At 42.0% G+C, this 24,871-nt stretch overlaps 1 protein-coding gene across 4 annotated transcripts in view; it reads right to left on the bottom strand.

Moving 5' to 3' along the window:
- The window catches only part of RNF185 (ring finger protein 185), a 34,276-nt gene extending 11,537 nt beyond the window's left edge, over positions 1 to 22,739 (bottom strand). Inside the window, exons 1-5 of one of the 4 annotated variants that reach the window (XM_072723232.1) lie at positions 22,562 to 22,712; positions 16,229 to 16,395; positions 12,266 to 12,345; positions 5,805 to 5,855; positions 3,331 to 3,553 (exon numbers count right to left, since the gene is read on the bottom strand). In XM_072723232.1, the coding sequence (XP_072579333.1) occupies positions 3,331 to 3,506 (176 nt within the window). In that variant the 5' untranslated portion in view covers positions 3,507 to 3,553; positions 5,805 to 5,855; positions 12,266 to 12,345; positions 16,229 to 16,395; positions 22,562 to 22,712. Of the gene's footprint in view, positions 1 to 3,330; positions 3,554 to 5,804; positions 5,856 to 12,265; positions 12,346 to 16,228; positions 16,396 to 22,561 lie in introns of all 4 variants that reach the window. The other 3 variants (XM_025985917.2, XM_025985916.2, XM_025985918.2) reach the window with 3 other exon arrangements.
- Positions 22,740 to 24,871: the final 2,132 nt, after the last annotated feature.

Raw genomic sequence — 24,871 nt, 5'->3', positions numbered from 1 at the left:
CAGTGCAACCCCACTGAGAGTCTATGGGGAGGGAAATCACTAGTATCAGAAATTAGAAAAGACTGGGCTAAACTCACAGGAAAAATTAGGCAATAGAGACAAGATCCCAGTTTCTAACCCTGGGATCCTACTTGTAGGATCCAGGTCTCAGACCATCCCAAACCCAGCTTCTCTACAAGTCAACCTTTGAGGGGTGGTAGCCCTGAAGGAATCCAATAAAAGCTAAAGACCTTCTGTGCAGAAAAATTCATGGGGGCATTCTCATACACACATGCACACATATATACACATACCATTTTAGACTCTACTGAAAGTATGTTCATAGCCTCCTAAGGCTCACAATTCATGGTTCTGGATCTGGTTTAAGAAAATCTTCAGGGGGATCCCTGGGTGGCGCAGCGGTTTGGCGCCTGCCTTTGGCCCAGGGCGCGATCCTGGAGACCCGGGATCGAATCCCACATCGGGCTCCCGGTGCATGGAGCCTGCTTCTCCCTCTGCCTGTGTCTCTGCCTCTCTCTCTCTCTCTCTCTTCGACTATCATAAATAAATAAAAAAATTTTTAAAAAATCACTGAGAAGCCTGTCGAAAATGCAAATCTTTAAAAAAAAAAAAAAGAAAAGAAAATCTTCAGGCTGGGACACCTGGGTGGCTCCGTGGTTGAGCATCTGCCTTTGCCTCAGGTCATGATCCCAGAGTCCCGGGATCAAGTCCCCCAACAGACCCCCGGAGGAAGCCTGCTTCTCCCTCTGGTCTTTGTCTCTGCCTCTCTCTCTGTATTTCTCATGAATAAAAAAATAAAACCTTTAAAAAAAATCTTCAGGCTGGCAGGAAGTAGTTTAAAAGTTCAAGTTTACTATAAAAAATATCTTTAAGTAATGAAAAGGATGAGGATACTTTTGGCAGAAAGGGCTACCTTCAGTTTAACGAGTTGTACTATAATGAAATGCTGTCCAGTTTCTCAATTTTCAAATGAGGAAACCAAACTCAGAAGCACGAAATGACTTGCCTATGGCACCAGGACTAAAAAGTCAGTCTCCTGATTTCCTGTTTATTGTCCCTTCTATCACCTAGCACTAGGTGCAAAAAATGACATTTACAGAATTGAAGGAAAAGTTACTCAACTCTAGATTTTTCACTTTTTCTCTCTTGACTTTTTCATCCAACTAACAAATATCCAATGAACACCTCCTATGTGTGAGGACAGTGGAAAATGTGGACATGGACAGCGAGGGACATGGTTTATGTCCCTCATAACATGACTCCTCTAGGTGAGTAAAATTTGGACTCAGGCTAATTCCTTTCCCAGTTCCTGAGCCACAGTTTAGCCTCACCATCCAGACATGCAATCCCCCTGGATGTAAGAGACACCTCTGACATCTGACTTCCACATTGACCTTGCCATTCCAAACTGAGCCCAAAGTACCCCAAATCATGGCAGATCTCCACTGGCAACTTCCCTCAAAGGTTATCGGGGAGAAGTGGAGATGACTTTCTTTTAGGGAGAGGCTCACAATTATAATAAAGGTGGTGATCACCTCCATTTATTAAGCAAGTATTGTGTGCCAGGCTGTGGCTGACTAGATTTCCATTGGTTAATGTCACTGGAAGATCATTATTAACCTATGACAAAATATAATTATCTCCATTTTACAGATGAGGAAACTGAGGTACAGAAAGGCTGGCAGATTGTCCCAGGGATAAACCATTCTAATAGGAAGCATCTGTTTCATATTAGAGTCTGTGTTCTCTCTAATGGCACCTTGATTTAATTCTTAATTTCGTCACTTATTTTCAAGTCTTGGGCTTCTTCTGTTTTGTTTTTTAAAGATTTTATTTATTCATGAGACACACAGAAAGAGAGGCAGAGAAACACAGGCAGAGGGAGAAGTAGGCTCCTCAGTGGGAGCCCAATGTGGGACTCTATCCCAGGACCCCAGGACTAGGCCCAGTGCCAAAGGCCAATGCTCAACCATTGAGCCACCTGGGTGTCCCCAAATCTTGGTTTTATAATGCCCTGGAGAATCTCCAATTTCTAGGAAACAACAGTTTCTGCATAAAACTTAATGATTAGGGGCAGCCTGGGTGGCTCAGTGGTTTAGCACCTGCCTTTGGCCCAGGGTGTGATCCTGGAGACCTGTGATCGAGTTCCACGTCAGGCTCCCTGCATGGAGCCTGCTTCTCCCTCTGCCTGTCTTTCTGCCTCTCTATCTCTGGGTCTCTCATGAATAAATAAATAAAATCTTAAAAAAAAAAAAACAACAAACTTAATGATTAGGGCAAGAGCTGCCAAAAAAAACCTGTCCCATTCTATTTATTCAATAAATTTATCTCTATCTTATCTTAAACTCCCTTAATAAATACTGCTTAAATGACCCTTTCTTCATACCACTTCCCTGATCAAAAATATCCCATAGCTTTATGTCCTACTCAGTTAAATCTGGGTTTGATAATCTGGCCTAACCCTCACTTAACCCCTAACACTTCTCAACCTCCCCACCCAGGGCGTTCTGTGAAGTACACAGCAGTGCTGGGGTCTCAAAATCTCATATCCAAGAGTGCACAGGTCTATCCGTAGAGAATGCCTGCCTTGGGGGGCACATACTCTTTGCCTTATCTGTCATTCTTACCCCTCCACTTACCTCAATTTACCCTTCAAGGCCCAGCTCAAAATCAAGGGAGAGGAATAAAATCTCAACATTTACCCAGAACCTCAGAACCAGGAGGGACTATTCAATAATGATGGAGGACTGAATGAAACTAACGCTGCCACTTCATTTTGATACACATAAAATATAGAAACAATTATCAGGATCATCGCTAACACATAGTATTCAGTGTGTGCTATGTTCTCCTCTAAGCTTTTTATGTATTTTGAGTCATTTGACTGCTCACAAACAACCCTGTAAAATGAGACAGAGCGTGTATAAGCACCTTGCCCAAGGTCATCCAGTAGGGAAGTAGCAGATTCAGGATTCAGAACAAGGAAGTCTGGCTCTGCTGTCCTTGCCATACAGCGTACCACAGTATATCCACTGTACATAGTGCCTCTTTGTTCAGCACAGCAAGTGGCAAATAGTAATCGCTCACTAAGTGGTGAATATTTTCACATTAGACGCGGGGGTACAGAGTCCAGAGTGAGGACAGGATTTGCCCAAGGTCACTCAGCTCATCAGCAACAGAACTGGGATAAGAACCCAGGTCTCCTGGCTCTTGGGCCTGATTGTATCAGGAGGCCTAAAGTGGGTAGGAAACTCAGTGTTCCAAAGCTGCCTAGGACACAGGCTTTCTAAACCTGGCTGTGTCTTCTGGGGTGGTGGCAGGAATACTGACCAGAAGAGGTGGCCACACAGGCTGATGACGGCGTCCTTGGCTGTGTCCAGGCAGATGTTGCACTCGAAGGTGCTGTCCTGCCCTCCACTCTCACCAGCACCATTGCTGCTACCGCTGGGCCCTCCTGCACTGGAGTTCTCAGGGGATGCAGAGGCCGAGGGCCCCTTGCTCGCCATCCTTGGCTGTCAGCAAACTCTGACTGAAGATTCTCCCCAGAAAAATCCTGAAAGGCAGAGAGCCCTTGATTGCCTGTTTCTCCAGCCCACTCTCCCCGGCTTCCATGGCAGTATCCCCATCTTCTCTCAGCTCCAGAAGTTCAGATTATGATTGAACTCTCAAACAGACTTTGCAGAGGATGACACTCATGAGGCACTACTCAGAGAGCAATGACTGAAAAACTTTCATGAACACAGCCTAAAATATAACACACAAACACAATGCACAAATACAGAGCAAGCTCCAACCAGATGGCTCTCCAAAGGAACTGAGACCCTTTCTCACATGTCTTTACATTCTCCCAGGATAACCAATCCAGGTAATATGTGCTCAATAAAATTAAATGTTCACAAGCCGTTCTCTAACTTTGGACTGCCTTTATATTGGTGAGTGAATCTTAGACCAGAAGGTTGTGACTGGTATATGTCAGAATATAAGTGTAACTATGAAAGGCTAGGAAGCTAAGAACCAGACAAGTCACTCAGCTCAATGTCTTCCATACCGCAATCTTCTACATTCCCCCTCCTACCAGGTTAGAATACCATCTACCTTATTTGGTCTAAATCTATTAACTTTTTGACCTCAATACATTTAAAGAGGAGGTTTATAGCACTGCTGTACACAGAAAACCAGTATTAGTTACCATAAGTGAAAGATAAATACAAATATAATGACAGAAAAGCTGTTTATCCTCACACTGAAATCATTTGGCACATTTATAATGCTTTGGGCAAACTTGAACTGATCCAATCTCTTTAGAAAACTGCAGCCCAAGACCTGTCCTTTAACTGACTACTGTGGAGCTGAGAATGGAACTCTGACACCCAGTCTGTATTCAAATCACTATACCACCACAGATCAAGCTGGCTACCAAATGCTGGGAGATATTGCCTCCAAATCAAAGAACCTGCCAGGAGCTGAACAAGAAGGAAGGGAAGACTAACAGGAAGGTACCCAGAAATTCTGGGTACAGATTAAGAATCTGTCAAGAGGGCAGCCTGGGTGGTGCAGCAGTTTAATGCTGCCTTTGGCTCAGGACCTGATCCTGGAGACCCGGGATCGAGTCCCATGTCGGGCTTCCTGCGTGGAGCCTGCTTCTTCCTCTGCCTGTGTCTCTGCCCCCCCCCCCCCTCTCTCTGTGTGTCTGTCATGAATAAATAAATAAAATCTTAAAAAAAAAAAAAAAGAATCTGTCAAGAGCTTGCTTTGGCCACCCTCACCATCTTAGAAATTCCTAGGAGATGCTGGCTGATTATCATAGCCAGAGAACTAGCAGCTTGGATGTTGGCTTCAGTTGAGCCTCCAGCTTGCCAGGTGTTTTGGGAATCTCCCTTCTCCTCTGTGGGCCACAGTTTTCTCATCTGTAAACTGAAGCACTGAACTACATGGTCTTTTAGTTGTCCTGATCCAGCTCTGAGACTGTGCTGCTCCAAGTATTCTCATCCATTCTTTCCAAGGAAGGTGGCCCTACCACAAGTGTGAGACTCACCACTGGAGCACCAAGACTGCTCTGATTCCAGCTTCCAAAGTTTGAAGATGTAAGGACCAAAAAGCCAGTCTTCTCAGACTAAGAAGCCTTTCAACACACCACCAACTTAGAACTCTGGACTCACAAGCATCTCTCACCACAACAGTAGCTCAGTGACTTGAGCAGGGAGAGGAGACCGGCTCACTGCCACTTTTTCACTCAGTTACATCATTTTACATAATGTCCCAGAAGGGCAGCTGGCTGCTGGCAGCACCAGTGCCTCACTGGCCTCAGTTCCAAGACCTTCTCTCCCTGACCCAGTGCTTCCTTCTCTCCACATACAACTGTTCTCTTCTCCTTAGGACGGAGTCTGCTTCTTGGGGCCATGTTATGGCCTTCACATGTCATTCTGGCCCAAGTACCTGACCTGTGTGAGCTTCTTTAAAATATGTTTATCTTTTAAAATTAAGGACTGTGTGTAGAGAAGTGGAAAGACAATCATAAAGTTGGGTTCACTGATCAATCTTAATGATAGTCTCCTGATGTGATGCAATAGGAAGTACATATCACTAACAATGAAGCACTCTTAAAACATAAACTCTAATCATGTCTCCAAAATAAATTACCTATTTACAGAAAATATGGGGCACAGAAGCACATGTTTAACGACTCCAGGAGGCAATCAGCAAATCCAGAATGTGGGACCTTTTACGACAAATAATCCAAGTTCTCCAAAAAATAAATAGCATAATATAGAACGTGGAGTTCTAAATTGAGACTTGAGACATACCAACCACTGGAAGTGTGTGGATCTCACTGGAACCAGGTTCAAACAAACGACCTATAAAAAGACATTTGTGAGATGACTGTCAAAAATTAGATTTAGCCTGGGTATTAGTTGACATTAAGGAATTACTGTTAATTTTATTATGATTATGGCATTGCATAATTTAAAAAATACTCAACTGCTAGAAATACATACCTTTTTTTTTTTTTTTTTTTTTGAAATACATACCTTTTAAAAAAGACTTTATTTATTTGAAAGAGAGAGAAAGGCCACACATGAGCAGAGGGAAGAGGCACAGGGAGTAGAATCAGACCCCCCACTGAGCAGGGAGCCCGGTATACGGCTTGATGTAGGTCCTGGGATCATGACCTGACTGAAGGCAGACACTTAACTGACTGAGCCACCCAGGTGCCCCTAGAAATATAGACTTAAATATTTATGAAGGAATGATGTTTGGGATTTGCTTTAAAATACTTCTGGGGGGTGGGGGTGAAAATGGAGAGAAAAGACAAAACAGGGAAGGTGATGGCTGCTGGAGCTGGATGATGAATGGGGGTTTATTTCATTAGCTTATTTTTGTGTGTGCTTGTAAATTTCCATAATAAAAGTAATTTTTAAAAAAGGTTAGGTTGCAAAAGAGTATGTGCCTGCATTTGGGTAAAAACAAAATATATAAAAGAATACACACACACACACACAAAGGCAAAGAAAATGTCTAGAAGGCACACACTAAACTATCAATAATTATTTCTAGAATTAGAGGCTGGGGAACTTTGAATTTTATATTCTTATCCTATTTTCAAATTTTATGACAAGCAGGTATTACTTTTAAAATAACGCTTAAAAAAAGAAATTGTAAAATGCATGTATAATATTATAATTACTACAATAATGAAATATAAATAGTAGAAAATGTTTTTTAAAATGTGGAAAAACATACCAAACTGTTAAGAGTGACTACCTGTATTGTTGGGGGCTTAGAAGTAGTAACATATTTTCTAAGTCCTCCCCATTTACAAAACTAACATTTTTACATGTATTAATTTTGAAATTAGAAAAAATGGCAAGAGTGCATTAAAAAAAAAAACTTCTGGGGTGCCTGAGTGGCTCAGTTGGTCAAGAGTCTGTCTTCAGCTCAGGTCATGATCCCAGGATTGAATGCCATGTTGGGCTCCCTGCTCAGCAGGGGAATCTGCTTCTCCCTCTCCCTCTGCCCCGTTCATGTGCTCTCTCATTCATTTTGTCTCTCAAATAAGTAAATATAATCCTTAAAAAAAAAAAAATTCCCCAATGTTCCAGTTTTCCCCAATCCTGAAAAGCTCTGAGTTCAAGTCCTGACTCCACCATTCTGATAACTTGATGGCTACAATCCCTTTTTTCATCTGAAAAGTGAGGGTGTCATGCCTCAGGGCTGCAAAGGTGGTCCTTTGAGATAATACAGTGACCCGGAGGGTCCAAGGTAGGAAGGGGCTGCTGCTACTGGGGAGATGTACATAGACACCCCTTACCCTGGCTCATTACCCTCTCTACTCTTTGGACCCAACAAGGCTCTGCATGGCTCATACTCCTAAGGGATACAAGGCTTAAGGGGAGGGTCATCATCAAGGCAGGTGCTGGGATGGGAATGGTCAAGGGACAGTAACAGGACAGCTCAGTTTGCAGACAGTAGCAGGGTTGCAGCAGTTTAGGCACTGGGACAGGCCTGCACATCCCAACTCTAAGCAAACTGCATAACTCTTGTTCTAATTCTTAGTAGACTGACCACGTGGTACCTACTCAGGCTCTAAAGCTTCCTCCTAGTAGGCACAGAAATATTTGCTGAGTGAGTGGGTGCATGCACGTGTGACTGGTTTGGTCAACTTCCAGACCAGTTGCTCACAAACCCTTCTTTGCAACACATCCTGGGCCACAGGGCCACACACTTATTTTTGGAGGCTTCTCCTCTCACCTCCTCCCTACCCTCATGCACAGGAACCTCACCACCCCAAGGCAGTATGGCAGAGATGAGCAACCTTCCCTGGGGACTGTATACTGAACACCTGCAAACAAGAGAATGTGGTCACAGCCTCCTAGGCCCAGCAGGAGTGGGAAAGAGGCTCAGAGGACAGAGGGCCCTGGTTGGCTCGGGAAGTGGAGAGAATAAAAGGGAAGGAGACTCAGAGCATGCCTGAGCTGTCATCCTACTAAAACTTTCTCCTGGTCCTGTCAGGGACTATGAACTTCAACCTAACCACACAGCAACCTTGTTGTGGTTGGTTCTGTGCCCCTATCCCTACTCTGACCATTCTTCACTCCTGATTACTTTGTGCCTTTCAAGCACATTCACATCTATTACCACTCTGATCCTTACTCCATTTTACAGAAGAGGACATCAGGCTAAGGAGGTCAGAGGACTTGTCCAAGGCCAGGCCATCATCCAGTGCCAAATTCAGACTTTTCAACACAACACTGGCACTCTTTTTACTCTTACATGTTACCCTTTAACATGTAGCTTTACAAAATTAAATACCTGGACTTTGTTTTCCCTCAAGTTTATTATGCAATGCTGTAACTACAATTTCTGTTCATTGAAGTGTGTATGAAGCATGCATTTATGCATTCAATCAACAGATCTCTAGTACCGACTACATTTAAGGCTTGGGGCTACCAGCTGTGTACAGAGGGAAGTCAAAGAAGAGTAATGGCCAAGTTGAGACTCTGGAATCTAGAACAGGAGCTAAGAAAGAAACATGAATAATGATAAGAATTCTTAACAAGGGGTTCCATCAAACTCTCCTGTTTTTCCTAAACAAGGCACCCTCCCATAAATCTGGTTCCTAGACACCCCCCTCTCAGTGATTTAAATAGAATTTCAATCTGGATAGTGTCCAAGAATCTGTATTTTCAAATAAGTGTCCCTACCTTCCACTCCAGGTGATTCTTTGATGAAGTTTTGGAAACCAAGCTCTCAAATAGGGAAGGACTCTACCAAAAGCACAAAGCAATATGACACAGCACAGAGTTTGGGAGGGACAGTGACCTCACGGTCTGTCTTTTAAAATACACAACCCCCAGCTACAGTACACAGAAACTATGAAGAGGTCAGATAAACTTGGGGGATGGAGGACAAGTCTGCTGAGATCTCAAACCAGCTAGCACTTGGTCCATCTAAGACAGAGCTGACCATTAAAATAAACAAATTCATATCTAGTTTCAAAAAACATTCCTAAATTTGACATGTCCAGGGTGGCAGATGTGGTGCTGGGACTAAAGCAGATTTGTAATATCTAATGATCCCTTAGGAATACAGAGCCTGGAAGCTGAAATTAACTGACCCAGCATCCCCACTCCTATTACCTTCCCAGGGCTGGCCTGGTCTACCTCACAGGAACTGAGCAAGGGAGAGAACATAAAAGTTGCATATCCCTTCAGGAAATACTGGGGAACTTGACCTCATGAAGAAATCTCTTCGTAGCATTCTTGTGTTTAGTTTTCAGGTTCTAGAGAATTGCAGGTATTCAAAATCTGCCTTCTCTGCCCTTTACACTCTAAGAATCCCTGGACCAGGGTATGCTGAGGCACCTAAGAATGTTAATCCTAGTTATGAAGATTGCAAATTTGGGTGATAAGTAACTGGCACAATCGAAGAGGATATCCAGCAGAGTTCTTGTTCCTGTGGGGACCTCTTTGTTCATACAAAAGCTTTCTGACAGGAACTATAGCTTGCCTGAGCCTATCTGTGCTGCTCATTAGGCTGCTGCTGGACCACATGTAGGTAGAGATGAGAGCTGCATTCTGGAAATATCTACATCACACTCACAGAAGGTTGGAGTGGGAAGAAATCTAAGTAAGTTGATTGGAACTTGGAACAATAGAAATCAGCCTCTAGGGTAGCCCGGGTGGCTCAGCAGTTTAGCGCTGCCTTCAGTCCAGGGCGTGATCCTAGAGACCCGGGATCGAGTCCCACATCAGGCTCCCTGCATGGAGCCTGCATCTCCCTCTGCCTGTGTCTCTGCCCCCGCCCCCCCCCCCCCCCGCCATATCTCTCATGAATAAATAAAATCTTTAAAAAAAAAAAAAAGAAAGAAATCAGGCTCTAAAATTTTAGAGTCTAAATGTTGTTTAGGTAGGTCCCTAGGCTAGCTCACAGAGGCCTGGCCCTCAAATATAGGACCATGGGCATGAATGGCCTTCCAAGTCCAAAAGGACAGAGGAAGCTGAGAAGACTAGCCTTTTTCCTTTGGGGTGGCATTGGTCCTTTTCTATGGTGCCCTTTAAACCTCTCTGTTCAACCAACCACTCAACCACTCCTTTACCTTCAAAGATTTTTTTTTTTAAGGTTTTATTTATTTATTCATGAGAGACACAGAGAGGGAAGCAGAAGACAGAGACAGGGAAGAAGCAGGCTCCCTGCGGGGAGCCCAATGTGAGACTCAATCCCAGGACCCTAGGATCATGACCTAAGCCGAAGGCAGACAGTCAATCACTGAGCTACCCAGGAGTCCCGATTTATTATTTTTTAAAAGTTAGTTATTTGGCACAAGCTGCAGAGAGGAGCAAAGGGAGAGGGAGAAGCAGGCTACCCGCTGAGCAGGGAGCCCAATGAGGGGCTTGATCCCAGGACACTTAGATCATGACCTGAGCCAAAGGCAGACAGATGCTTAACCAATTGAGCCGCCCAGGCACCCCATCTTTAAAGATTTTATTAAAGATCTTATTTGCAAAGCATTCAAGATACAGAGATAAAGGGTTTCCAACTAAAGGGGGACATAAACAAGTAAAACAAAAAGGTAGCCTAGCATGCTGAGTGCTGATGGAAGTATGTACAGAGTACATGACTGTAGGGCATGCTGGGGAAACACAGAACATAGGACAAATGGACAATTTACTGTGTTTGCTGGGTTCAACATGGCTGGAGCCCAGGACACATATGGTCATGTTAAGGCAGCAAGAGCTGGGACTGAGGCAGGAAGAAAGGCCTTAAAGTCCTTGTGCCCTTCATATATGAGTGGGGACTCTGGGATCAGATGCTCCTACTTTTTCATGTTTTCTTCCGGTACTTCTGAATCAAAAGGGTTTTTCTTTGTTTTGGCTTACATTTCAAAGCTTTTCCTTTAAAATTATTTTTTTTTATTTATTTGAGAGAGAGTGAGAGAAAATGAGCCGGGGGAGGGGCAAAGGGAGCAGCAACTCCCTGATGAGCAGGGAGCCTGAAATGGGCTCAATCCCAGGACTCTGGGATCATGACCTGAGCTGAAGCAGATGCTTAACCAACTAAGCCACCCAGGTTTCCCTTCAATGCTTTTCCTTAAAGACTGCCAGGTTTCATAAGAAAAGGTGAAGCCAAAATTTGGATGATCGCTGGCACAAGTTTTTAAGGGTCACCCAAGAACTGCCTTTTATCATCCTTTATATCACCATCTTAAAATGCTCTTTAACTTTGTGTGGACTTTTGTCCTTAAAAACTAGCATGGCAGGGGCATGTGGGTTCCTTAAAGAACAAAAAAACAAAAAACAAAACTAGCATAGCAAAGGAGTTTGATGGTTTTGGGTTCAAATCTCAGCTCTGCCACTTAGTAACTTCAGATGTTTTCTCTCTGTATCTTTGTTTTACTCCTATGTGTAAAAGGAACTATTACCTTCCTCACAGGATAGTTTATAAGAGGTAAGTTAAAGAAATAAGTTATAAGTTGAAGAGATAAAACAATAAGGTACTAGCACAGTGCCAACAGAGTTAAGTGCTTGAGAAATGTTAATCTCCCCTTCACTGTCAGGTCTCACGAAGTAGACTGAAGGTGTACTGCTTCTTTAAATTTCCTATAGAGCTATGTAATCAGCAAGTACCTGGTTAATCTGCTTAATGAATGAGTCACAACATCCCTTTCTGAATGATGATCATTCTTTGAAGACATAGTAGGTGAAACAATAGAACTGTGTATGAGAAAATCCAGAATGAGACGCACTTAGTTTGATACATGCAATATTAGATTTTCCCCCAAAATTTTAAAAATCAGGAGTCATTTTTAATATTTATTATCATCATGAATAATGTCAGCTAAAAAAATGAATAATGTCAGCTAACCCTCAGTGCCTTTTACATAAATTATTTCATTTAATTTTATAACCTGTCTTTGAAGTAAATACTACTATGCCATTGTTAGCATCCACTGGGGTGTTAGATTAAGGCTTAGAGTAGTTAGGTCATTTGACCAAGGTACCAGAGCCAGTCAGAGGCAAAGCTTCCCAACTCCCAAGTCAATGTGCTTAACAGATAGCACCTCAGTGATCTGTTTGTGTGTCTTTGTCCTTGGGCCCAGCTTCCAGGTGCCTTACTCAGCACAGGGACAGGCAACTAAAGAACACCTCATAAACGTGTGTGGGTTGATAGATCAGATAGCCAGGAGTATTTACAACTCTACAACTTGATATGATTCAATTTAGCCAACTGAAATTGTGGAAATCAGTACCCTAAAAGAATAAAATACCTTTTAGTGATGTTTTTCAGAACTGGGAATATCACAAAACCATTTTAGAGTCATTTTTTTCTTAAGTACTGCTCAAAATTCTGAAACAAATGAAAAAGAAAATTTTAAAAAAAGATCAGGGATCTGCAACCAGAAAAGGTTTGGGTTTTCCCAAATTGGTATCCCCTCTATTAGAGAAAATTACTGACACAGAGTGTTAATTATTCATCATACTTGGGGCTCCTGGGTGGCTCAGTTGGTTGCCTTTGGCTCAGGTCATCAACCCAGGGTCCTGGAATGGAGTCCCACACTATCTCCCTCCTCAGTGGAGAGCGCCTGCTTCTCCCTCTCTTCCCCACTTGTGCTCTCTCTTGCTATCTCTGTCTTTCTGTCTCTCTCTCTCATATAAATAAATAAAATCTTAAAAAAAAAATTATCAAACTATCTATTGCTTACTCTAAGTCAGACACCTCCTAAAGCCCAAGAACAGTGTCTGACACAAAGTAAAATGTTTGATAAATGTATGTCAATGAACAATGGGGATCTGCCAATTTCAATTCAAACAAATATAATTGCATAAAATATTGTATTAAGGAAAACATGCTCAGATTGGACAGATCTCAGTTAAGGACTGTGGATTTCTAGTATAATACACTGAAAGGAAGAATCTGGAACCAGAGGACCTTGTCTGATCTCAGCTCTGCCACTCACTAAGCCAGAGTCCTCACTTGTGAATGGAATCACTGTCTGCTCTTCCTTTGTTATCAGAAAAGTTTTCAAAATAAGAGTTTTGCTTTTGTTTTCATGTAGTCATAAATCCTTATTAATACAGAATCTATAAAATCTCTTTAATTCAGATTTTACCTGAGCCTGAACTAAAGAGCTCTAAAATATTCTGAAGGTACAGTATAAAAAATGAATGACAAATGTAACTAATTATGGAGAAAACTTTCTAAGAGGTTTTTTTTTTAAGATTTTATTTATTTATTCATGGGAACACACACACAGAGAGAAGGGCAGAGACACAGGCAGAGGGAGAAGCAGGCTCCATGCAGGGAGCCCGGTGTGGAACTCGATCCCAGGTCTCCAGGGTCACGCACTGGGCTGAAGGCAGGCGTTAAACCACTGGGCCACCCAAGGATCCCGAGGACACTATGCTAACTGAAATAAACCAGTCATAAAAAATACTGTAGGATTACACTCATATGAGTTATTTAGAGTAGTCAAAATTATGGAGATAGAAAGTAGAATTGTGGTTGCCAGGGGTAGAGGAGAGGAAGGAACAGTGAGTTACTGTTTAATGGCATAGAGTTTCAGTTTTGCAAAACGAGGAGTTATGGAGATGGATGGTAGTGATAGTTGCACAACAGTATAAAAGTACTTAATACCCCTGAAAACACTTAAAAATGGTTAAGATGATAAACTTTATGTGTATTTTACTACAATAAAAAAATTGGAAAAAATTGGGCTGGCTCGGTTGATGGAGTAAGTGACTCTTGATCTCAGAGTCAGGAGTTCAAATCCCACACTGAGTATAGAGCCTACTTAAAAATAAAGAAAAATAAAATGGGTGAATACTGTCTTAAAAAAAAGAAAAAGAAAATATCTACAACAAATTCATAGAGATAGAAAGTGAATTAGAGGTTACTAGGCACTAGGATGAGGGGAGAATGGGAAGTTATTGTTTAATGGGTACAGAATTTAGGGTAATGATAAAGCTTTGGAAACACATAGTGGTGATGGTTGCACAACAGTGTAAATGTACTTAATGCCATTAAACTGTACACTTAAAAAGGGATCCCTGGCAGTTTAGCGCCTGTCTTTGGCCAGGGTGCGATCCTGGAGACCCGGGATCGAGTCCCACGTCGGGCTCCCAGTGCATGGAGCCTGCTTCTCCCTCTGCCTGTGTCTCTGCCTCTCTCTCTCTCTCTGTGTGTGTGACTATCATAAATAAATAAAAATTTAAAAAAAAGGTTAAAATAGTAACTTCTGTTATATGTATTTTATCATAATGAAAGTTTTTTTTTAAAACTGTCTTCTGTATTAGAAAACCAGACATCCACTCACTAAGAACATGCTAAGTAATTATTATATACATCTACACAATAAGACTAACTTATTGAATAAACAAATCGTTAAGTAGATGTATCAGAAATAATGCTTACAGAAAAGGCAGGCAAAAGTGCAGAGATATTAACATGAAAATGGTTAACAGGACAGGCCTCTGGCTGGCTCAGCTGGCAGAGTGTGGGACCCTTGATCTCGGGGTTGTGGGTTAGAGCCCCATGCTGGGTGTAGAGATTACTAATCTTTTGAAAAAATGCTAACAGGAAAAAGCAAGCTATAGAACTATGTGCAGTGAGGGCAGCCCGGGTGGCTCAGCGGTTTGGCGCTGCCTTCAGCCCAGGGCATGACCCTGGAGAACGGGGATCGAGTGCCACGTCAGACTCCCTGCATGGAGCCTGCTTCTCCCTCTGCCTGTGTCTCTGCCTCTCTTTCTTTGTCTCTCATGAATAAATAAAGAAAATCTAAAAAAAAAAAAAAAAAAGAACAATGTGCAGTGAATGGTTCTAACCATGAAAAACATACACAGTAGGGGAGGAACAAGAAGGAAAATAAAGCAACTGTAATAAAGGCTCTCTCCAATTTATTTTTTTTAATTTTTATTTATTTATTCATGACAGACACAGAGAGAGAAAGAAGCAGAGACACAGGGCAGCCTGGGTGGCTCAGTGGTTTAGCGTTGCCTTCAGCCCAGGATGTGACCCTGGAGACCTGGGATCAAGTCCCACATCGAGTTCCCTGCATGGAGCCTGCTTCTCCCTCTGCCTGTCTCTGCCTCTCTCTCTCTCTCATGAATAAACAAAATCTTAAAAAAAAAAAAAAAAAAAAGAGCTCTCACTTCTTTGCAACATAGTTCCAACCCTAGGTTGATGAGTGAACAAAGAAAAATTTAATGATGGTTAGCAGAACTGCCCCCCCCTTACACCTGCAAAGATACCGCTCTACAACCTCCTGATACAACACTGCATAATTTACGATACAAAAACACTAAAAGATCAGTTCAAAGAATGAAGTGTTTTTTTTTTTTTAAGAATGAAGTGTTAAACAGGATTTATTATCAATAGATTATCAATGTATTGATACCAAGCTGATTACCAAATCTAATCTAATATTGCACATATTTCCTTTGACTGAGCTGGTCATGTCCTTTAATTTCTGTTTTAGCATCTGCCTAACTACACTTCTCTTCACATTTCCAGTTATTTTTAAGAGTATGTTCAGTATCTCCAGATAACCTGTCTGGTATCTGATCCAGCCACTTGCTTTCCCCTAAGATCTTGTTTTCTACTTAACTTCACCAACCTACTTCTGTGGCCATGCTCTAAAACTTGTCAGTAACTATTAAAACATGTATTTCCATAGTTTCATCATCTGACCACACTTCCTAAATTCTAGCAAATTTCCTCTTAGTACTATTCAGTTTGGTAAGACTTCAAATACCTGGGATGGCTAGCTCACTTTATCCCATTTCTACTGTATGTAAAGACTCTTCAAGTCCTTACTTCTTTTTTATCTTATTTAGATCTCATGGTACATCCTTTTATCCATATGCATACCTCCATAATTTCCTTCCCCTCTGTTAGCTTGCATCAAAAAACTTACTTTAAAAAATGTAAACCAGGGCAGCCCCGGTGGCACAGCGGTTTGGTGCCGCCTGCAGCCCAGGGTGTGATTCTGGAGACCCGGGATGGAGCCCCACATCAGGCTCCCTGCATGGTGCCTGCTTCTCCCTCTGCCTGTGTCTCTGCCTCTCTCTCTCTAGCTGTGTCTCTATGAATAAATAAATAAAATCTTAAAAAAAAATAAAAAAATAAAAAAAGTAAACCAGTAAAATAATACCTTCCTATTTACTGATATATTAAAAGAACTGAGTATGCCTAGACAGGGAAGAAGGAGGAGATTTTGCGCAAATCACTTTACCTTGAATTTATGACCTCAAAAGACCCTTCGCAATTTCCAGCAATCTTTCCATATTTTCCGAGTCAATCCAATTTATTAATTCATGAGGGCTTTCATAACTTTTTAGTCCTTCAGTTACAAACAGCCCCTACTTTCTCTTCACTTTCACTAATGACCTTAGTATTTCCCTGGAAAAAAAAAAGAGAGAGAGAGAGAGAGAACTGCCTTATCTTCCTAATTCCAAACTGGACAACTTGGCTCTATCTGTCCTTTTTTCTCTCTTTATTGCCATCTATGAACTCTCTCTGCTCTTTAAGGCTAAACTCCCTGTTCATACCATAGATTACATTTCCTCTCACCTGTTTGAAGTATTTGTTCCCCCAAAAATATACCTTTTCCCCTGCATCTTTAAAGTTTGGCATTTGGCTAAATCCTTATTTCTAAATCAGTAACAAAAATCTGTGCTATTTATACTGTAATGTCTCCCATCTTAATTTCTATATACTTTATCAAAATACTTGTTAAATGATTAAATGATTAAATTAATGGCTCTCAGGAATATGCCTCTATTTGGTTCCTAATTATGAGGATTATCATATCTCACTCCTCAACCCCCAGTCCTTCTAATCTTTGGAAAAGGAAATATATATTTTCTAATATTTCAGGACCCTAATGATAGAAATGTTCTTAATATGGTATTAAGTCTAAAGTTAAAGGGGAATAGTGTGCATTAGTCTTCTTGAATGATTCCTCTTAGTTGAATGTAAAGATTTTGTATTTTGGACGACATTTTAAAATTATGGGCGTGAATTCTACCAACAAATAAAATGCTTGAGGAAAATGCAGACAATCTTTAATTGGCACAGTAATACAGAAAATAAAAATGCAAGCTGAAACTACAAAAAATGGTAATGATCAATGGGAAAAATTGCAACTGTTGTGAATTTTAAAAAATTTATCACATTAGGGCAGCCCCAGTGGCGCGGCGGTTTAGCGCCTCCTGCAGCCCAGGGTGTGATTCTGGAGACCTGAGATCGAGTCCCATATCGGGTTCCCTGCATGGAGCCTGCTTCTCCCTCTGCCTGTGTCTCTGCCTCTCTCTCTCTCTGTGCATCTCTATGAATAAATAAGTAAAATCTTAAAAAAAAATTATCACATTAAAAACACTCTTATTGGTATACGTGTATAGTCCATTAAAAAAGTAAAATTAATACTTGTTTAGTTTACTGTAACTTAAAACATTAAAAGCATTGAAAATTAAAGAACCTGCTTTCTTTGTAAAAAAAAAATTTTTTTTTTAGGGATTCCTGGATGACTCAGCAGTTGAGCGTCTGCCATCAGCTCAGGGTGCGATCCTGGGATCTGGGATGGAGTCCCACATCAGGCTCCTTGCAGAAACTGCCTGTTTCTCCCTCGGCCTGTGTCTCCGTGTCTCTCTCTCTCTCTCTCTCTCTCTCTCATGAATAAATAAATAAGATCTTAAAAAAAAACACTTTTTTTAAAGAGAGGGAGGGGAAGAAACAATCTTTTTTTTTTTAAGATTTTATTATTTATTTGAGAGCGAGAACACGAGAGAGAGCAGAGAGCACAAGTAAGGAGGAGGGAGAGAGGCAGAGGGAGAGAGGCAGAGCAGACTCCTCGCTGAATAGGGAGCCTGATGCGGCTGGATCCCAGAACCCCGAGATTATGACCTGAGCTGAAAGCAGATATTTAACCCACTGAGTCACCTGAGCACCCCAAGGGAGAGAGACTCTTAAGCAGGCTCCATACCCACTGCAGAGCCCGATGTAGGACTTGATCTCACAACCTGAGATTATGACCTGAGCTGAAATCAAGAGTTGGATGCTTAACCAACTGAGCCATCCAGGCTCGCCTGTTTTAATTTTTAAATACATGCTCAAGATGGTCTAGTTATAGCCAAATGCTCTGGGGTCAAAAGAGGCATGAGTGCACTGGTAGCTCTGCCACTCCAAGCAGCTGGCTCAATATCACAAGTCCGAGTGTTCCAAACCCCAACTGACTCCTCTACTTCTCGCCTGTGACCAGACAACCACCAGAATAGCTCTCAGATGGGACTCCTAGTGGTCTTACCACATTTCAAATAATACTGTAGTACTCTTTACATGACTATGGCCACCTCAGCTCTGCATGATCAGCAGCGGTTGGGGTTGGAAGAAGCTCTGAATGATCAGCAGTTTCAAAGGGACAATTACTCTGCACTTCAGCATGTTCAAATCCAACTCCATTCAGACCAGGGAGTTACTAGCATTGCCTCCGATTTTGCAGTTCAGCTCACTCTGAGTTACTTCAAGGGGTTACAGGGAATCTGCAAACTCTTTGAATATTTACATACAAAATTGTGCATGATAATGAAGAACTCAGTTACAAAAAGGACAAAGGATTTGAATAGACATTTCTCCAAAGACACACAGATGGCCAATATGCACATGAAAAGATGTTCAACATCATTAGTCATTAGCGAAACGAAAATAAAACTACAATTAGATGCCACTTCGCAACCACTAGGGTCGATATAATAATAATTACAACAAAAGGGACAATAATAAGTGTTGAAGAGGATGTGGAGAAAATGGAACCCTCACATATTCCTTATGGGAACGTAAAATGGTGCAGCTGCTGTAGAAAACAGTTCAGCAGTTCCTCAAAAAGTTAAACACTGAGTTGTCATATGATCCAACAATTCCACCTAAGCAGACACATCTAGAAAGAAAATATTTTCAAACAAAAATGTGTACATGAATGTTCACAGCAGCATTAATCACAACATACAAAGGGCAGAAACAACCTAAATGTCAATCAACTGATGAATGGATAAACAAAATGTGGTATAACAGTATATTGAAATATTATTCACCCAAAAATGTAATGAAGTACTGATAGAGGCCACAACATGGACGAACCTTGTGAAAACATATGCTTAATGAAAGAAGCCAAACACAAAAGGCCACATACCGTATGAATCTATTTTGGTGGTCGCCAGTTGATGGGTAGAGGGGAGAATAAGGAGTGACTGCTAACATATATTAGCTTTTCTTTTGGGGGACACAAAAATAAATAAAATCTAAAAAAAAAAAAATGTACATGAAAGATGTTAAAAAATTGTACATGATGCAAGTCAGCAGCTGGTAAGTTTTTTGTTTTTTTTTTTTAATTTTTATTTATTTATGATAGTCACAGAGAGAGAGAGAGAGGCAGAGACACAGGCAGAGGGAGAAACAGGCTCCATGCACCAGGAGCCTGACGTGGGATTCGATCCTGGGTCTCCAGGATCGCGCCCTGGGTCAAAGGCAGGCGCCAAACCGCTGCGCCACCCAGGGATCCCTGGTAAGTTTTTTCTGTAAAATATCATATAGTAAATACTTTAGACTTTGTGAACCATATGGTTTTTGGGGCAAGTACTCAACTCTTCTGCCAAAGATGATATGTAAATTAGTGGGTGTGGCTGTGTTCCAATAAAATTTTATTTATAGTTTTTAATTTTCTTGTAATTTTCAGATATCACAAAATATTCTTTTTTTGGATTTATTCCCCACCATTTAAAAATGTAAAGTCCATCCCTGGCTCACATGCCATGCAAAAACAGGCACCAGAGCCAGATTTGGCCCACATGCCATAAACTGCAGACTCTCTGGGTCAGAATTTGGCAATGTAAGGGGCACCTTGCTGGCTCAGTCAGAAGAGCATGTGACTTTTGATCTCGGGGTCATGAGTTCAAGCCCCACACTGGGTGTAGAGATTATTTAAGCAAGTTAATTTAAAAAAAGAAGAAGAAGAAGAATTTGCCAATGTGTGCTTCAGTTAAAAAAAAAAAAAAAAGTGCTTCATATCAATTAAGTTTGGCAACACTAGGGCAGCCTGGGTGGTTCAGCGGTTTAGCGCTGCCTTCAGCCCAGGGTGTGATCCTGGGGTCACAGGATGGATCCTGGGGTCGCGGGATGGATCTTGGGGTCGTGGGATGGAGTCCTGCGTCGGGCTGCCTACATGGAGCCTGCTTCTCCCTCTGCCTGTGTCTCTCATGAATCAATAAATAAAATCTTAAAAAAAAGTTTGGCAACCCTAGATTAAACGAGGTTAGATGTGTTTATTATAGAACATCTCAGTATATTTAATGTGGTACTATACACTGAAAAGTTCCAGAAAGGATAATGATATACAGCATTTTCTAAACTTATTTTTACTATGGAACACTTTTTTCTTCAGATCAGTGGCTTGAAGAATACACTTTGGAAATGCCGATTCAGGTACTTTTATAAAGGAAAATTTCAGATTAAGAAGTATTAGAGACATCAATAAATTACAATAATTTTACCTAGCACCGGGACAATATCTGAATAAGCATTTCACAACTTTTTTTTTTTTTTTTTAATCTTAGGAAACACAAACAAAGCAGGAAGGTAAACACAGGCAGGAAGTCTTGGCTCAAACCCAATCTATTTTTTGGGAGAGGGTAGGATGTGAGCAGAATTGATTCATAATATGGAATCTTTGCTCCATTAGACAATGTAAGCATTCTTACAGGTTTTGAAAAAGTGATCTGGTTTTAGGAACTTCGACGTTTGATTAGAAAACTAAAGTTAAGCTAGGGGCACCTGGGTGGCTAATTCAGTAAGCATCCAACTCTTGATTTTGGCTCAGGTCAGGATCTCAGGGTCCTAGGATGAGCCCTGGGGCTCAGTGGGAGGTCTGCTTGTCTCTCTGCCCCTCCCCTCACTCATACTTGCTCACAAGCGCTCTCTCTCTCTCAAATAAAATCTTAAAAAAAAAAAAAAAAAAGGAAAGAAAGAAAAGAAAACTAATGATATGCTAGAAGCATTACCTGTAGGAGGATGAACTAGCAAGTCAAGTCCCTAAGAGAACTGGTTTTAAATGCTGGATGAAAAGTTAACTGACAGATTGCAAAAATTCCCTCATTAGCCACAAGAGCTATACAACACATTGCTGGGGAGAGGATTAAAGAGGGATTTGCGTCCCAGGGAGGAAAGGCTGGCCTGAACAACCCTGAGGGGCCCTTCTGACTGAGGCTCCTCAATTCTGTGATCCAAAGAGTTCACTGGCTTCTCCTGATCAAACACAAAGTCTTCAGCAGCATTTCCAAGTTATTCTAAGAACATAAGCCATGACCCAATGGGGTGGGGTACCTCCTTAGTTATTTAACAAACATTTAAGAAGCCCTTATCATATGGGCCATTCCAAAGTCCTTGAAAAGGATGGTGCACAGGACAACCAGGAACAGATTACATTAATTCATACCCACTGGCCTTACTTCTAGAAAACGTAGGCTTGGTGGAAGTGTCAAGAAAAGAGGGCAGAAAAAAGAAGTCAATCAGCACCATAAAGATTGAAAATAGTTACTCAGAATCAGACACTTCAAGTTGGAAAGGACTTCCATTTAATACCTATATACCTCCTTCAATAGGGAATTCATTACCTTTCGAGGGAATCCATTCCATTGCTGGTCACATTCTAAGTTCAGAGAATCCACCCATTTGGGTCCTAGTTCTGGCACTTTCAACCCCAAAGATAAAAGTGGAAGCACTCTTCACCATAACATTTTTTCCCCCGTTTTTAAAGACAGTTTCCTTCCACTGTTCTCTTTTTTAGGCTAAACATCCCAATACTTTCAAAGATCCGGAACCGGCTCCAGGTGCCTCAAAGAAAAGAACGGGTATCTAGTACTCACAGCAGGAAAGCACTTAAAATCAGTGGACTTCCAGCATCAGGATATACGGCAGGTTTACGTCCAAAACGTTCCCAGGTTCCGACCCAGCTTCTAAATCAGAGGTCTGTCTCATTTGAGTCCTACATTGTAAAGCATGACTCCCGGGGCATTTCAAAACAGACAGTGTAAGGGCCGTATTTTGAAGAACACTGTCTCATTTTTACAAATGAGGAAACTCAGGCTCAACAGGTGATGGATCGGGCCCATAACGCACAATCGGCTGAAAGCGAAGGTCTAGCTCGGTTCACCCCGATTCCCAGGCTCGGCCTCTCCACTGGAGGTAAAATCATTTAAAGCGCATCCACCTGAGAGAGGCAGTCTGGAGACGGGGACAGAAGGAGGGTTAAGAGTGAGCCCCTGCCCAGAAAGGAGAGCTCGTGGGAAGCCTTCTCCCTTCTCGGCTCCTCAGTTTCCCCAAACTGTAATCACAGGACAGAAGGCCGCCAGGCGAGCCGGACCTCGCTCCTGCGGCGGAGGGTCCCGGGCGGAGCCGGGGTTGGGCTCTGGGCCGCCGGGCCAGGTGTCTCAGCCCGCGGGCCGGGTTAAGGCAGACGCCCTGCTCACGTCCCTCGCCCTCGACAGCGCCTAAGCGACCACCTCAGCCCAACACTCACCTGCCTCCGTTCAGCTAACGCCGCTGAGGCTACCCAGCTTGTCCGTCTGTCCGGCGCCCGCCACTGCGTCCCTCAGGCTGCCGGGTTAGACCGGCGATCCCTCCTACGCACACTCGGGTCACCTGACGCAGAACTGCCCCCCCCCTCCGAGGACTTCCGGCTGCAACCGGAAAGGGCTGGTCCGCTGCGCGGTTCTCCCGCCCAGATGAGGGGCTCTAAGGTTCCGCCTGAGGGCCGGAAGCGGAGAAACGGGTTTTTTGGCAGCTTTTCAAAGAGCCTGGGTCCTGGCAAGGAAAGTACCAGGTAGGCTTGGAACATCTTGTTGCATCAGGACGTAGGGATGCTGAGAATCAGAACAATGAGAACATGTTAAAGGACGCAGGAGCTAACCGGAAGGAAATACCACTGGCCCAATCAAGGCAGTTTGAGCATCAAAATACATGATGATGGTGACAGAATATAACTAATGGAATAAAATGGTAACCCACGACTCTCTGCTGATATAAATAAGTAAATAAAGAGGGGGAAAGGAAGACCTCTCCTTTTAGTAGAATGCCACCTAACAAGACTGATGGAGTTAGATCAATAATGAATGGTAAAACTAAAGGAACAGGGTAAATACACAGTTACAGGGTCTCCCATAAATTACTTATCGATTACCAAAGGGAAATGGTAATTTTACAGAGGTATAACCTCGAAGAACAAGTGAATCACAGTGATTAAGCTAACATTGCCAATTATAGCTCAAGTAAAGATCATGTTCCTTCCAATAATTTGCACTGAGAAGGACACACATGTCTTCTACGATATTTCTGTCAAAAATGTATGACCCAAATCTCAGGAGGAAGCATGAAATAAACCCAAATCGAGGGCACTCGAAAGAGAAAGGCTGAGGAACTATCCTGGTTTAAAAGAGTTTAAAGAGGCATGACCACAAAATGTGTGTGATTCTAAACTGGATTCTGAGGGCGATGGGAAGCAGAATAAGTGTAATGCACAATATTGGGAGAAGTGACAAATTTGAATATAGATTGAGGACTAGCTATTAATCCTTATTGTAGCAACATTAAATTTTCTAAATTTGATCGCTATATTGTGTTTAAGAGAATGTCTTTGTTCTTAGAAAATATTCCCTGAAATATTGAGGGGTTAAAGGGCACAATGACTCTACCTCATTTCAAATTACTCAGAAAAAAGTGGATTGTGGGGATCCCTGGGTGGCGCAGCGGTTTGGCGCCTGCCTTTGGCCCAGGGCGCGATCCTGGAGACCCGGGATCGAATCCCACGTCGGGCTTCTGGTGCATGGAGCCTGCTTCTCCCTCCGCCTGTGTCTCTGCCTCTCTCTCTCTCTGTGACTATCATAAATAAATAAAAAATTAAAAAAAAAAGTGGATTGTGTGTGTATGTGTGGCGGGTGAATGATTAAGTAAATGAGGCAAAATATAAACAAGTGGTGAATCAAGGTAAAAGGCACATGGGAGTTCCTTATATCGTTGTTGCGACTTTTATTTAAATTATTAAATAAAAGACAAATCTTTTACAAGACAAAATCTTTGCTTTCATGTCTAGTGGGAAAAGTATTGAACATGTGATCACAAAACTAATAGGCTACTTATCCTGAAGATAATAATAGCTCACATTTGCTGAGCTTAACTAAACACACTCCACACAAGAGTTCATTTGGCCCTCACAGCAGTCCTTTGAATGGTTTTGGTGTTTATCTCCATTTTACAAATGGATAAAGGAAAAGTTTTTAAAGTTTACACAATTTTTGGATGCCTGGGTCGTTTAGCAGTTGAGCATCTGCCTTTGGCTCCATGATCCTGGAGTTCCAGGATTGAGTCTCACATCAGGCTCCTGCGAGGAGTCTGCTTCTCCCTCTGCTTCTCGCTGTGTCTCTTGTGAATAAATAAATAAAATCTTTTTAAAAGTTTACACAATTTTATCACTTAATTAAAAATGTCCAACTCACATACTGATAGCTGGTAGAGATGCAGTTTGCACCTAGGCAGTTGTTCTCTGGAGTTTTTGACAAACATTTATTAACTGCCTACAATTATCCCAGAGGCTGTAGTAGAGATTGAGTCTGAGTAGGTAGTAGATGAAGGTAGTAGATGAAATAAACTCATAGATGAAATTCATCATCTGCTGGTCTTCTTTTCAGGTTTCTGTGAACAGGGAGTAACACAGGACGTGTTTATAGCCACACAAACCTGGATCTGAGTTCAGGCTCTGAGAAAAATAAAAGCAGCTTTTGATATCCCAGAGCTAGCCTGGCACTCACAGGTAGTCCTTGGTGTTCTCCTGTTG

This window comes from Vulpes vulpes, chromosome 10, assembly GCF_048418805.1.
Source record: "Vulpes vulpes isolate BD-2025 chromosome 10, VulVul3, whole genome shotgun sequence".
Classification (NCBI taxonomy): Eukaryota; Metazoa; Chordata; class Mammalia; order Carnivora; family Canidae; genus Vulpes; species Vulpes vulpes.
The sequence above is the reverse complement of the archived record's forward strand: the minus strand, read 5'-3'. Positions and strand labels throughout refer to the sequence as shown.